At 48.3% G+C, this 13,240-nt stretch overlaps 1 protein-coding gene across 1 annotated transcript in view; it reads right to left on the reverse strand.

Annotated features, from left to right (window-relative positions):
* Spats1 (spermatogenesis associated serine rich 1) overlaps positions 1 to 6,384 on the reverse strand; it is a 27,501-nt gene extending 21,117 nt beyond the window's left edge. The window contains exon 1 of the mRNA XM_029470906.1: positions 6,338 to 6,384. Within this exon, the coding sequence (XP_029326766.1) occupies positions 6,338 to 6,353 (16 nt within the window). The 5' untranslated portion in view covers positions 6,354 to 6,384. The remainder of the gene's footprint in view (positions 1 to 6,337) is intronic.
* Positions 6,385 to 13,240: the final 6,856 nt, after the last annotated feature.

Genomic DNA, 13,240 nt, shown 5'->3' on the forward strand with positions numbered 1-13,240 from the left:
ACTTTGTAGACCAGGCTGGCCTCGAACTCAGAAATCCGCCTGCCTCTGCCTCCCGAGTGCTGGGATTAAAGGCGTGCGCCACCACGCCCGGCTTGACCCAGAACTTTTACTTTAATCCCCATTGAGGCATTCTTTTAGACCTGGGTGTAGGTTTTAATCATACTGACACATGCACATACAGACAATAATTGGGGCTGGGAGGTGGTGACACAGGCCTTTAATCCCAGCATTCCAGAAGCAGAGGCAGGTGGATCTCTATGAGTTTGAGGCCAGCCTGGTCTCAAGAGTGAATTCCAGGATGGCCAGGGTTACACAGAGAAACTCTGTCTCAAAATAATAATAATAATAATAATAATAATAATTTAATAATAATAAACTAAAAGTTTGATGATGGCACACACCTTTAATCCCATACTTGGAAGCAGAGGCAAGTGGATATTTGTGAATTTGAGGCCAGCCTGCCCTACAGAGCAAGTTCCAGGACAGCTAGGGCTACACGGAAAAGGGAGGGGGAGAAAGGGAGGGAGGGACGAACAATTGGCTAAGGTATTCTTTTTTTTTTTTTAAGATTTATTTATTATTATATCTAAGTACACTGTAGCTGTCTTCAGACAAACCAGAAGAGGGCATCAGATCTCATTACGGGTGGTTGTGAGCTACCATGTGGTTGCTGGGATTCGAACTCAAGACCTTTGGAAGAACAGTCAATGCTCTTAACCGCTGAGCCATCTCGCCAGCCCGGTTAAGGTATTCTTACACCTTATTTATGTTCAAAAATCTGGCTACTAAGTCATTTTCCAGCCCAGTCACTGATCTCCGCTTTTTCTACCAATAGAGAGCTCCGTGCACTAAAAACACATAATGTTCTCCTCTGTCTCCGGAATGTTCCTCCAAGCCATGGAGGCAGTTGGCATGCTTCAGTGCTCACACAGCAAAGACATGACTATGGCACTCCTCTCCATACCTGGAGAGCTGGTGATACCAGCTCTAACTTCAAAAACGCAACTGCAAGGTGGTTCAGGAGGGGATAAGCACTTATCCCTTAAGCCTAAGTGACCTGAGCTCAGTCCCCAGAGCTCGTATAAGCTTGGAAGGAAAGAACTGAGACCACAGACTTGTCATCCACCACCCACATATACATGGAGAAACATGCGCCTGCATACACAAACACACAACAATTCTACAGTTATATATTTCAAAGCCAGATGTAGTGGCATGTACATTTGTAATTGTAGAACCCATTCAGTAAGATGGAAGATAGAGACAGGGGAAACAAGGGAATTGTCTGTGAGCTCACAGGCCAGGTTAATCTGGAGTACAAAGAAACAAGAGAGACCCTGGAAGAAGGATCAACTTCTGAAAGTTGTTCTCTGACCTCCAGATGTGTGCAGCGGACATCTCACACACACACACACACACACACAGTAGTTGACCCCTATGGATAGTATCAGAAGGTCTTGCCCCTTCATAAGTATTTTGTCTGTGTTGGGATTCTGGGAGATTTTTAAAGTACTACATCACCCTGACCCGTGAACACTGAGTTATATCTAAGATTTTAGCATATTTACTAGCTTTCTTAGTAAGTTTTACAGTAGCAAGACTCTAATAAAATAGTGGCCCAAGGCTTCTGGGATGGGAAAGCTTATCCAATGCAAGGGTGGCCAGAGCCATCTCTAAGCTAAATGTCACAGTCCCCATCTCAAGCTGAGTACATGATCTCCCTAGGAATACCCCTGCCTCAAACGAGGGCTGGAGGCATTAAACATGGCTTCAAGATGCCTCCCACTGCCCAGGCAAAGGAAGAATGCCTTCTGACACTGGCGTTGGCCTTGCTCTAGGGAAGCCAATCACCTCCCAAGCTCCCAGCTCCCAGCTCCCAGCTCCCAGCTCCCAGCTCCCAGCTCCAGCCATCTTTTGCTGCTGAGCTCAAAGGCTGATGAGGAGGACTATGTGCCTCCAGAAGGACACAATTTTCCAGAAAACTGTACAAATGCCAAGTAAGTTATGACTCTCAACAACACTGTAGGATGAAAAAATATGTCGATAACGTAAAAAGCCAAGTGGGGGCTGGAGAAATAGCCCAGCTGTAAAGAGCCCTTGCTGCTCTTGCAGAGGACCTGAGTTCATTTTCCAGTACCCTCTTCTGCAGGCTCAGAACCACCTGTAACTCCAGCTCCAAGGGATCCAGCGCCCTCTTCTGGCCTCCGTGGCTGATTGCACTCATGTATGGATACACATAACATTCAATTTTTTGTTTGTTTTTCAAGACAGGGTCTCACTGTGTAGCCTTGGCTCTCCTGGAATTTGCTCTCTAGACCATGCTGGTCTTGAAGTCAGAGAGTCACCTGCTTCTGCCACCCAAGTGCTGGCATTAAAGGCATGCACCACTACTGCCTTGCCATATTAATTTCTTTCTTTCTTTCTTTTTTTTTTTTGGTTTTTCGAGACAGGGTTTCTCTGTATAGTCCTGGCTGTCCTGGAACTCACTCTGTAGACCAGGCTGGCCTCGAACTCAGAAATCCGCCTGCCTCTGCCTCCCAAGTGCTGAGATTAAAGGTGTGCGCCACCACGCCCGGCGCCATATTAATTTCTTAGTAAACCTTTTTTAAGACCAATGGAAGGTTCTAGAGATCAGAAAGGAATTCGCGAGGGAAATGGAATTTGGAAGGAAATAGGTGTCTTTGGTGCCATCTGTGATACTCAAGAGGATTTGCACTACTTTGGGTGGAAACAACGCCTTACATAACAGTACATTCTCATACTTGTCTCCTCGGCTAACTCAAAACCCTCTCTCTGGTGGGGAGAAAAATAATGCAGGCAGCAAACCATGTTGACTCAATATGGAGTGTTTTTTAGTTTTAAATCACTCTCATTTACCCACTTCCTGCTTTATCTGCTCGACAAGCAAGCTAAAGATCAAGGGTGAGTGGCTATTAAAACATGTCAGTCCCCAGCCCAAGTTGAGACCCATCCCATGGGCAAGCACCAATCGCTGACACTATTAATGATACTGCTATGCTTGCAGTCAGAAGTCTAGCATAGCTGTCCTCTGAGAGGCTGCACCCAGCAGCTGACTCAGACAGATGCTGACTCCCACAGCCAAAGAGTGGATGGAGCTTGGGGACTCTTATGAAAGAACAGGAGGAAGGATCGCAGCCCCCAGAAGGGGACAGGAACTCCACAGGAAGACCAACAGAGTCAACTTACCTGGACCCTCAGGGCTCTCAGAGTCGGAAACAACAACCAAAGAACATACACGGGCTGAACCTAGGCCTCCCCATACATATGTAGCAGATGTGCAGCTTGGTCTTCGTGTGGAGTAGGGGCTATCCCAAAAGCTCTTGCCTGTCTGTGGGATATGTTCCACTAGCTGGGCTGCCTTGTCTGGCCTCAGTAGGAGAGAATGTGTCTAGCCTCAAAGAGACTTGCTGTTCCAGGGTGAGGGGGTACCAGGGGGGCCCCACCTGCTCAGAGGAGAAAGGGAGAGGGGATGGGAGAAGCAGTGTGGGAGGGATGATTGAGAGGGGGCTAATGAGTGGGGTGTAAAGTGAAAGAAGAAGAAGAAGAAGAAGAAGAAGAAGAAGAAGAAGAAGAAGAAGAAGAAGAAGAGGAAGAGGAAGAGGAAGAGGAAGGAGGAGGAGGAGGAGGAGGAGGAGAAGGAGAAGGAGAAGGAGGAGAAGGAGAAGGAGAAGGAGAAGGAGAAGGAGAAGGAGAAGGAGAAGGAGAAGGAGAAGGAGAAGGAGAAGGAGAAGGAAAGAAGAATTTTTAAAAGATAAATCAACCCAACAGCAGTAAGGAAAGTAATGGGCTCTCCCTGCTGAAAAAAGGCAGATACCCACACATTGGACAAGGAGCTAGCTTGTGAGGCCCCTCAGTTCCCCAAGACCTGGACGCCCTGTTAAACTGAACATTCAATATGTCTCCTGAAAGGAATCCCCTATTACAAAACATGGATTTCCCCACTCCACCCCTCCAGCTTAGAGTGGCTTCCTCCTTACTCCAAACCAGATTGGAGAAACAGGATGTTCTGAAGCTTAAAGCTAGGTTCCCAGGACTGGAAATGCAGCTCAGTTGGTGGAGCACTTGCCTAACATACATGAGGCTCTGGGGTTCAAGCCCGAGCATGCACCATGCATGGGTCCAGACATGATGGCGCACACCTGGGAGGTGGGGGCAGAAGGACCAGAATACAAGGTCATCCTTAGCTACTTGGCAGGTTTAGGTTAAAATGAACCACATGAGATGGGGAAGGAATGGCGGCTGAGGACAGCTGGAATCCCCACGCTTTCTCCTTGCTATCTTGGCCAGGATGGGCAGTCAATGGGCTGAGGCCCTCCAGCTCCTTCCAGCCCAGTTTATAGCCGAGGATGGAACGCCTCCTACATCTGTTATTAAGGAGAATCACATAAGAAGACCTGGGACCTAGGAGACTGGGGACAAGGCTGAGATTTCTGCAGCCCCTTTTGCAGTACACTGGCTACTTATTGACCTGCAGTCATGACAGCCTGAGCCTGGATTCACCCCGAAGGGCTTGGGGGAGCTGTACCATCGTCTGGACTCTGTGCCCTCAAGAGAAACATGCTTCCATTCTTTCTCCTCTTCCTTAAGAGCCAGTTATGGAGTAAGAGCACAGGCCTGCACAAACCTGCCTTGGAGTGCTCAGTTCCACCTGAAGTGCCCCAATCTCATAAGTAATGCCACATTTCTACTAATATCTGAGCAAGCAAAAAACATGAATATGGACAGACTCTAGGACAAAGCCCAGACTCTGTGCTTATTGAACAAAGCACCAGGCAGCTCAAACCCCTGGCCCCCTTTACTCGTTTACAATATACTTCCCTGCTGTTAGAAGCTCCAGGCAACAACACAGTCAGATCTCTGCCTTGCCTTATTGTTGGGACAGGGTCTCACGCAGGCGAACAATATACTTCCCTGCTGTTAGAAGCTCCAAGCAACAACACAGTCAGATCTCTGCCTTGCCTTGTTGTTGGGTCTCACGCAGGCAAGACTGGCCTCAAAGTTGCTGTATACCATGAGAATGACCTTGAACACTGCAATCCTCATGCCTGCCTCTCCTGCACAAGTACTGCAGGTGTGCAAGCGCCAGCTTAGCTCCTCTTTCTGATAGAAGTCTCTGACTGATCAGATCTCGAATGTAGACATGAGCTCATTGTGCGAAGCCCCTATCTGCCTTAGCTTGGATCTGCAATGCTCTCCAAAAACCCATGTTTTAAAGATTTAGCTCCCAGTCTGTCATACTGTTGGGATGATGGGACTGTTTTAAAAGTCAGAGGGCATGAAGGTGGAGAGAGTTAGAACCCTTGATGCTCTTGCAGGGGGGCGGGACTTCTATCCCCAGCACCACGTGGTGGTTCACAGCCATCCTTAACTCCAGTTCCAGGGAAGCCAACGCCCTCTTCTAACTTCTGCAGGCACCAGGCGCAAACTCAGTACACATACATACAAACAGGCAGGCAAAACATACATAAATAAAGACAATTTAAAAAAATAAGAAATCTTGGGTCATTGGGGTGCCTCTGAGTGAAAGAGTGGGACCACAACCCTCCCTTTTACTCGTCAATATTTCTTGACTAAGAGGGAGATACTTTGATCTGACACATGACTGCCACTATGATATGCCACCAGAGGGCCAAAGCAACAGGACCCTGACCATGAGCCACACCTGGAATGACTGGGGCCTGTGAAGCAAAAGATGGAGAATTCCGGGCTACTCTGGGCTACATACGAGGTAGCAGTGCTTAGTCTTAAAAAAACAAACAAACAAACAAACAAACAAACAAAAACAAAAACCAAAACAAAAAACAAAAAAACAAAACTATAAAGCTATGAGTCCAATAACCTTTTCTCTCCATAAGCTTATACGCCCATCCAACCTTTTGATTTCTCAGAACTCAATTAATTGTATTTCTTTTCCACCTTAGTCATGCCCAAGTCGCTTTTCTCTGAAACCTTCTGCCACTCTCTAATACAGGCCGCTCTTGAGACAGAGGGAAGTTGTGGACGGGATTGCCATATCCAGTATTCATGGGCTCACCAGTGCACACGGTGAAAAGCAACCGGACACAGAAGGTGCTTGTTAGAAAGGCTATCATTCAAAACCAAGAGACCCCATAAGTCATTGAAATTCAAGAGGCAGCGCAAGGGAAAAACCTAAATCTCACTGGACTTCCTAGCGGTGTTCATGGGTTTGGATGTCAAGCCCACTCCTCCTCCTCCTGACTCAGGGCTCCGGAAAGTACTCGCCCCGCCCCGTCCTTGGGTCTCTTTTCCACGTCTGAGTCCCACCCTACTTCCCTGGGGAAAGCCCTTCATCTACCCTTGGAAGACTCCATGGAGGATGTGGCCCAGATCAACGCACCAACTGGCAGCGGAACTGCCGAATACCAGGATGCAAAGCGAAAGCAAGGGCGCCTACCACCGCCTGCAAGGCTCGGTCCAGGGTTGCCAGGACAACGCGCCACTTCCCGCGAGCTGGCGCGCTACTCTTGACGCTCCTATCTTCCTGCACCCGGCGCTCCAGCCTGGGTTGAGGATGGAGGTCTCAGACCTCAGAGCTGCAGAACCTCAGGATTTTGTTTTAGTCTGTGGCTCTTTTCCAACAACTGTCACTGCTACTTCTGTCACCTCGGGTGGCCGTGAGCGGTGCACCCTCTACAGAGCTTGCAGATGTCGGTGTAGAATTGGCATCCTGATTAGACAGGATTCACCCATCACTTACCGCTCCCTTTTCTGGGCCAGGCGCCCTGCTGGATGCTGTCTTGCCTCAACAGCCAGCTGCGTTTTTCAAAATAGAAAACTGACTTTGAACAAAGGCTCGTTCAAGGTCATCCAAAAAATTGGATTCACTCCCAAGTTCCACCCTCACAAAGCTATCTTCCTCTCCATGGTATAGACTGAAATTTATCTTTCTAACCCTTTCCCTAATAAATCTCACATAGACACGCCCCCTCCCCCCCCCCCCATCCCAAGCTTAGTCTCTAAATTTATATTGAGACCTGGTTTTGGGGCTGGGCAGTGGTGGCTCACGCCTTTAATCCCAGCACTCGGGAGGCAGAGGCAGGCAGATTTCTGAGTTTGAGGCCAGCCTGGTTTACAGAGTGAGTTCCAGGACAGCCAGGGCTACACAGAGAAACCCTGTCTCGAAAAAACAAAAAAGAAGGAAAAAAAAGGAGGAGAAGGAGAGAGAGAGAGAGAGAGAGAGAGAGAGAGAGAAAAATTAGTTTAATTACTCATATTTACTTGTGTGCTGTATGCATGTGCGTGCACATGTATCGGGGACACGCTTGCCCATGCATTTGGATATGTCAGGTGTCTTCCTCCATTGCTCTCTGCCTTACATTTCTGAAATAAGGTTCTTGCTGACCCCGGAGTTCACTGTTACAGCAAGGAGTCCCCGGGAACTACCTATCTCTGTCCCACCAGCTTATAGATGTGCCATATGGCTTTGAGTAGGTCCTGGGGTTTGAACTCAGGTCCTCGGCTTGTGCAGAAAGCACGTTACCCACTGAACCCTCTCCACAGAATGGTTCTGTTGTTAGTAATTGCATTGATTGCAAAAGAAACAACAGAAGGAGTATAGAAATCTTGAAACCGAGCTAGTCAAATATTGCTTAGATGGAAGAGATCCTCTCCAGGCCACGCCCTAACTGAGGAGTCATCCAATAGGAGATGGCCACTGGGGTTATAAAAAGAAGCCAGAGCTGGACAGTGGTGGCACACACTTTTAATCCCAGCACTCCGGAGGCAAAGGCAGGTGGGTCTCTGTGAGTTTAAGGCCAGCCTGATCTACAGAGCGAGTTCTAGGACAGCCAGAACTATACACAGAAACTGCCTCAGGAGGAAAGAAAAGGAGAAGGTGGTAATGTCAGAATGGCCACTGGTGGGATCAAACAGCTGAATATTGTCAGTTTCACGGGATTAATTTCAATTGTAAAATAGTAGCATTCCTATCAGGGACTGCAACAAGGTCAAAGGCACTGACAGCTTAGAAGACCCCATCTCTCTCTGGGCAGGAGCAAAGCATTGTTAAAGTGCTGTTAATTGCAGCTGAAGTGCCTTTATATAATGATAAATCCTGTTGTAAGCATCCCTCTTAATGTGATTTTTTTTCCTTTATAAAAAGCTAAGACATTGGGGCCAGAGTGGCTTGACTTTTATTTTATTGAGTCAGGGTCTCTCTTGTGTAGCTGCAGCTAGCCTGAAACTCTCTATGTAGACCACACTGGCCTCAACCTCACAGATTTGCCTGTTCCTGCCTCTGTGTCCTGAGTGCTGAGATTAAGTGGCATGACTCCCCAGTTGTCAGGTGTTACATCTTTCCCAGGCACCCTGACTGCCCTGATAGGACTGGCATCCAAACAACCAGGGGACTGCCCTTATGCTGGTGACAGGCACTGGAACACTCTGAGGAAGTTACACACCAACCCAACAACCACAGCTGCTTGCTGCCGCAGCTCTCTGGCTCTTGGACGCGCAACCCCACCTATGACTGCTTCCAGCCGCTTGCATGGCACTCATTGTCATCAAAAGCTCTAGGAAACTCTAAAGGATCTTGCCCCTGATCGGAAGAGGAACACTTTCCTGGAAGCCCAGCAGAAAGCCTGCAACTAGAGCAAACATAGTCCTTCATTTGCATGAGAGTCTGCTGTGATTGGTGCAGGCACCCCTGGCTCTATAAGCAGAATTCACGAAGCTCCCTTTGTATAGAGTAGGTACAAGACATGCTTCTGTGCACCGCCTTGGGATTGGAGTGGTTGGTAGGGCCAATAGAAAATGATCTTTTCATACTCTGTGTGTGCGCGTGCATATGTGTATGTGTGCATGTGTGTGTGTGCGCATACATGTGGGGACAGTGTTCAAAGGCAAACATTTTCTTCAATCACTCTCCGCCCTATTTTTTGATAGAGGGTCTCTTACTGAATGTTTACCTATCTAGTCAGCAGACCCCAGGAAGCCATTTATCTCTGCCGCCCTAGTGCTGGGATTGAAGGTACATTTCTCCTAGCTTTTAAAGATGGGTTCTGAAGATCAAACCCAGGCTTCCACACTCTTTACAGACTGAACCAGCTTCCCAGGCCTTCTTGCCTAACTCCCTTAGTAGAGTAGACTCAGCTAGTAACAGAAAGATTGCAACGGCGGCGCAAACAGCACTGGAGATTATAGCAACAGACCAAGAAAGAAAACCCAAGAGTTCCTGAGAGCTGCCAAGCCATAGGGGCCAAGTTTCCAGAGAACTGTAACAGAACCCACCGTGAAGAGCTAAGATAACAACATCCTAAACAATGCCCATGGCACTGGTTGCTGCATGCAGAAGGGTCCTAGTACCTGAGGCCTGTACAAGAACTGTAACCCTAAAAGGAGCAAGCCATCTGCTGCTGCTTGCTCTGGGCTGCCACCACTGCAGTCAGAGCCACTGATGTTAAAGTTAAGCCTCCAACTCAAGAGCCGTGAGTCTCTGGCTTCTAAAGGCTTTAGAACTCTAGACCTCTGGGCTTGGCCACTCGGCTCAGTTTGCCAGGACTGGAAGATCTTGGCCTCGTTGTTCAGTGATTCCTATGGAGCTCCTGCCATCTGATCAGAAACAGAGAGACTGGACTTGAGCCTGCATCCCTGACCTCTATTCTACGGGACCCAGCTTTCCTCAGTTCAGTGGCCTGGAGTTTGGTTCCATGTGAGGTAGAGAAGCAGGAGCTGTGGACCACATGCAGAGCTGAGACCCTGGCAGTCACAGAACAGGGCTGGAGGGGGAGACTACAGGGACAGACAGACAGACGAAACACAAGACTGATGGTGTTCTCTGTTTTCCCACACCCCCTGCTACCCCACCCCCTTTTTGAGAGAAGCTGGGGCAGAAGTAAGAATTAGGTGTCTGAGGATAAGAAACTCTCCCTCTTCCCTCATGGGTCTTAGCAAAGCTCGCTGGGAAAAGAAAGTTGAGCCAGGCATTATCTGAGGAGTGTCATACATTGGTAAAAAGGTCGTGTGCTTGTTAACGCCAAAGAGCTGCAAGGTAAATTGGGGGCTTGGAGGCCTAGCAGCTCTACCAAAACCCCTCCAGGAAAGCAAGCCTTCCCTCCTCAATGTCAGAAAAAGGACACCCACTGCCATTCATCGTTGGGCCTGTCTATACCATCGGTGTCCACCAGAGGGCAGTGTGAACCCAGGCATGGGGAAGACGACGCCCTGTCCTCTATCGCAACCTGAAGGCTGAGGCCTCCTGGGAGTCTCTGAGAAATCAGTGCTGAATGACACAGTCTGCTGAACCTGCAGTGGGGTAAGAACTTATAAGTTACTCCAGATCCAGCTAACGCTGCCAGCCAGCCCCAGATCTACAGTGGGGCCTACTGTCAGCTTAGGTCAGGATCCATAATTAGAGAGACCTTCTGTGTTCCAAGAATAGTGCTCAGGGAAGACTCAAAGGTGAAGTAAAAAACAGACTTGGGAGCCTACGGTGAGATGGCTCAGGAAGTAAAGCGCCTGTCCCCTAAGCATAAGAACCTGAGTTCAATTCCCCATACCGACATACAAGAGCCAGGCGGGTGTTTATCTTCTGACTTGAGAAGACAGACCGTTTTCATAGTGAGCCTCGGTCCTCATTACAAGCCCACAGTCCCAGGCCTTCACATGAGCACTCTCTGCAGTGAGGGCTACGTTTGTCACCTCATTACCTTCTCCTAGCTGTCTGTAGACAGTAGTCTCCTTCTACTGCCTGCAGATCAAGATGTAGAACTCTCAGCTCCTTCTCCAGCACCCTGCCTGCCTGCATGCGGCCATGTTTCCCTCCTTGATGATAATGGACTAAACCTCTGAACTGTAAGCCAGCCCCAATTAAAAGTTTTCCTTTATAAGAGTTGCCTGCTCACGGTGTCTCGTCTCAGCAATAGAAACCCTAAGACTAGACCTCAGAGCTCTAGGGAGATTAATCTGATAAAAGCCGGGTAGAAACATTGGTAAGAGGAGATGGGGCCAGAAGGGACTTGCTGGATATGAGAAACCAGCCATAGGCAACAAAGACAACATCTAAACCTGTGACTGGGGGAAATGTCCTTAAAATAGATGTAAAGGAAGGTTTGTCTCTGGGCAAGCTAGAAAGGGCAGAGATCACGGGGGATCACGAAGCTGGATTCAAGCAGGACGAGAGTCGACATCACATATTAACAGGAAGTGGAGGAGACGTTTTCTGTGCCTGGAATTGGTACTTGACCCTCCAGATTGCAGCAGAAGCATTACATAATCCACAGTGTTTTATGATTGTTCTTGGTTTTAGTTTGTTTTGACTCTGGGACTGTGTAATGCAAGCTAATCTCAGACTTAGGCAGAAGTTCCTCCTGCCTCTGCTTCCCAAGTCCTGGGGTGACAGATGTGCTGAAGTGACCCACAGTGTTAAAGAGAACATCCAGTCCAGTGGCGGTGGTGGCGCACGCCTTTAGTCCCAGCACTCAGGAGACAGAGGCAGGCAGATTTCTGAGTTCAAGGCCAGCCTGGTCTACAGAGTAAGTTCCAGGACAGCCAGGGCTACATGGAGAAACCCTGCCTCGAAAAACATCAGAGAGAGAGAGAGAGAGAGAGAGAGAGAGAGAGAGATCGGAAAGCAGGGGGCAGACTCTTCCTGGGATTAAACACTGCAAAACTTTATCCATTTCCCAAAAAAGAAAAAAGAAAGTATAGGGCTGGAGAGATGGCTCAGCGGTTAAGAACACTGACTGCTCTTCCAGAGGTCCTGAGTTCAATTCCCAGCAACCACATGGTGGCTCACAACCATCAGTAACAGGATCTGATACCCTCTTCTGGTGTATCTGAAGACAGCTACAGTGTACTCATATAAAATAAATAAATATAAAAGAAAACATAAACAACTGTTATTGGGGCTTTCAAACCAGCCAGCCCTTTGAAAGTTACCATGGTGACACGGGTACCAAGATGCTGACTCCAGGGGGAAAAAAGAAAACAGAAAAAAAAAAAAAAAAAAAAAAAAACCTTCCATGTGCCTGGCCCCTGAATTATGAGGCAGAATATGAGCAGAGCCAACACCACTCGCTCGAGCCTGTGGCGGGGCTCACAACCCCAGGTTGTCCACTACCCCTGCTCAGCAGGCATTCTGAGAGGTGGGAGGCTAGCCCCTGGAGGAAGCCATACAAACTGTCAGCATATCTGCCTCCACCCCATGTCCACACCCATTGCCATGCCCTGAGTAAGCACAGGCGTTAGAACAGTTGGCGTCCAAGTAGAAATGCTGTTTGGGAACGTTGTGGAACATTCAGAAGATATAGCCCCTACTGGAGGAACTGGGTCACTGAGGGGGGTGAGGCTTGAAGCTTCGAGGCCCCCTCCTGTCCTCTCTGTTCTCAGACTCAGAAGTAATGCAATTAACTCCCCCACCCTCCTGCTGTTACAGGAAGCCCACCAGAGAACACCACAGTCTATAGCCAAATGAGAGTCTTTAATTCAGCTAGCTAGGACTGTACTCTGGTATTGAGGACCCAACTGTAGCCCCAAGTATTGAGTCTTGAGTATAAGGTTTTGGGGTGTATGTTTTTTAAAGGCAAAATTCACGTCCTGGTGTCTTGCTCAGCAGGGAGGTTTGCACAAGCAGGCAGTTTAACAGAAGCCAGCAGCTGCAGGGAGGTTTGCACAAGCAGGCAGTTTAACAGAAGCCAGAAGCTGCAGGGAGGTTTGCACAAGCAGGCAGTTTAACAGAAGCCAGCAGCTGCAGGGAGGTTTGCACACACAGGCAGTTTAACAGAAGCTAAGCTAAGTTAGCTAGGGCATCTTGACCTCAGCTCCTAGAATGGGGTTGGGTAATTTTCCACAGGGCTTCCCATCATGTGAAGAACAAGCCTGCCTCCATCTTAGGCTTAAAAGCCAGCTTACAGTAAAGACAAGCTACGTTCCTTTCTTTTATGATTAAGCCTGTTTTTCAAGAACTGGGCCGAGCCCCACCTGTAACTATAACTGCTAATGGTACTGGACTGCCTGTTTCAAGAATGGCAGTCATGCCTTTGTTTCAAAAAGTTGTTTATAGTCAAGTTTTGCAACCCTACCTTTGTTCCAAAATGGATGTTATGGCTATCTTGTTATGACTTCCTATTGGTCTACTGTGTTGTAATATGGTCTAATATGTTGGTCCACATTCCAAAAACAGGTTCCTCAGAGCACCCCCCAGATGACCTTCATTGGCTCAGTGAGGACAGCCTGCCATCACTCACAGCCAATGGAACGT

This window comes from Mus caroli, chromosome 17 (genome assembly GCF_900094665.2).
Source record: "Mus caroli chromosome 17, CAROLI_EIJ_v1.1, whole genome shotgun sequence".
NCBI lineage: Eukaryota > Metazoa > Chordata > Mammalia > Rodentia > Muridae > Mus > Mus caroli.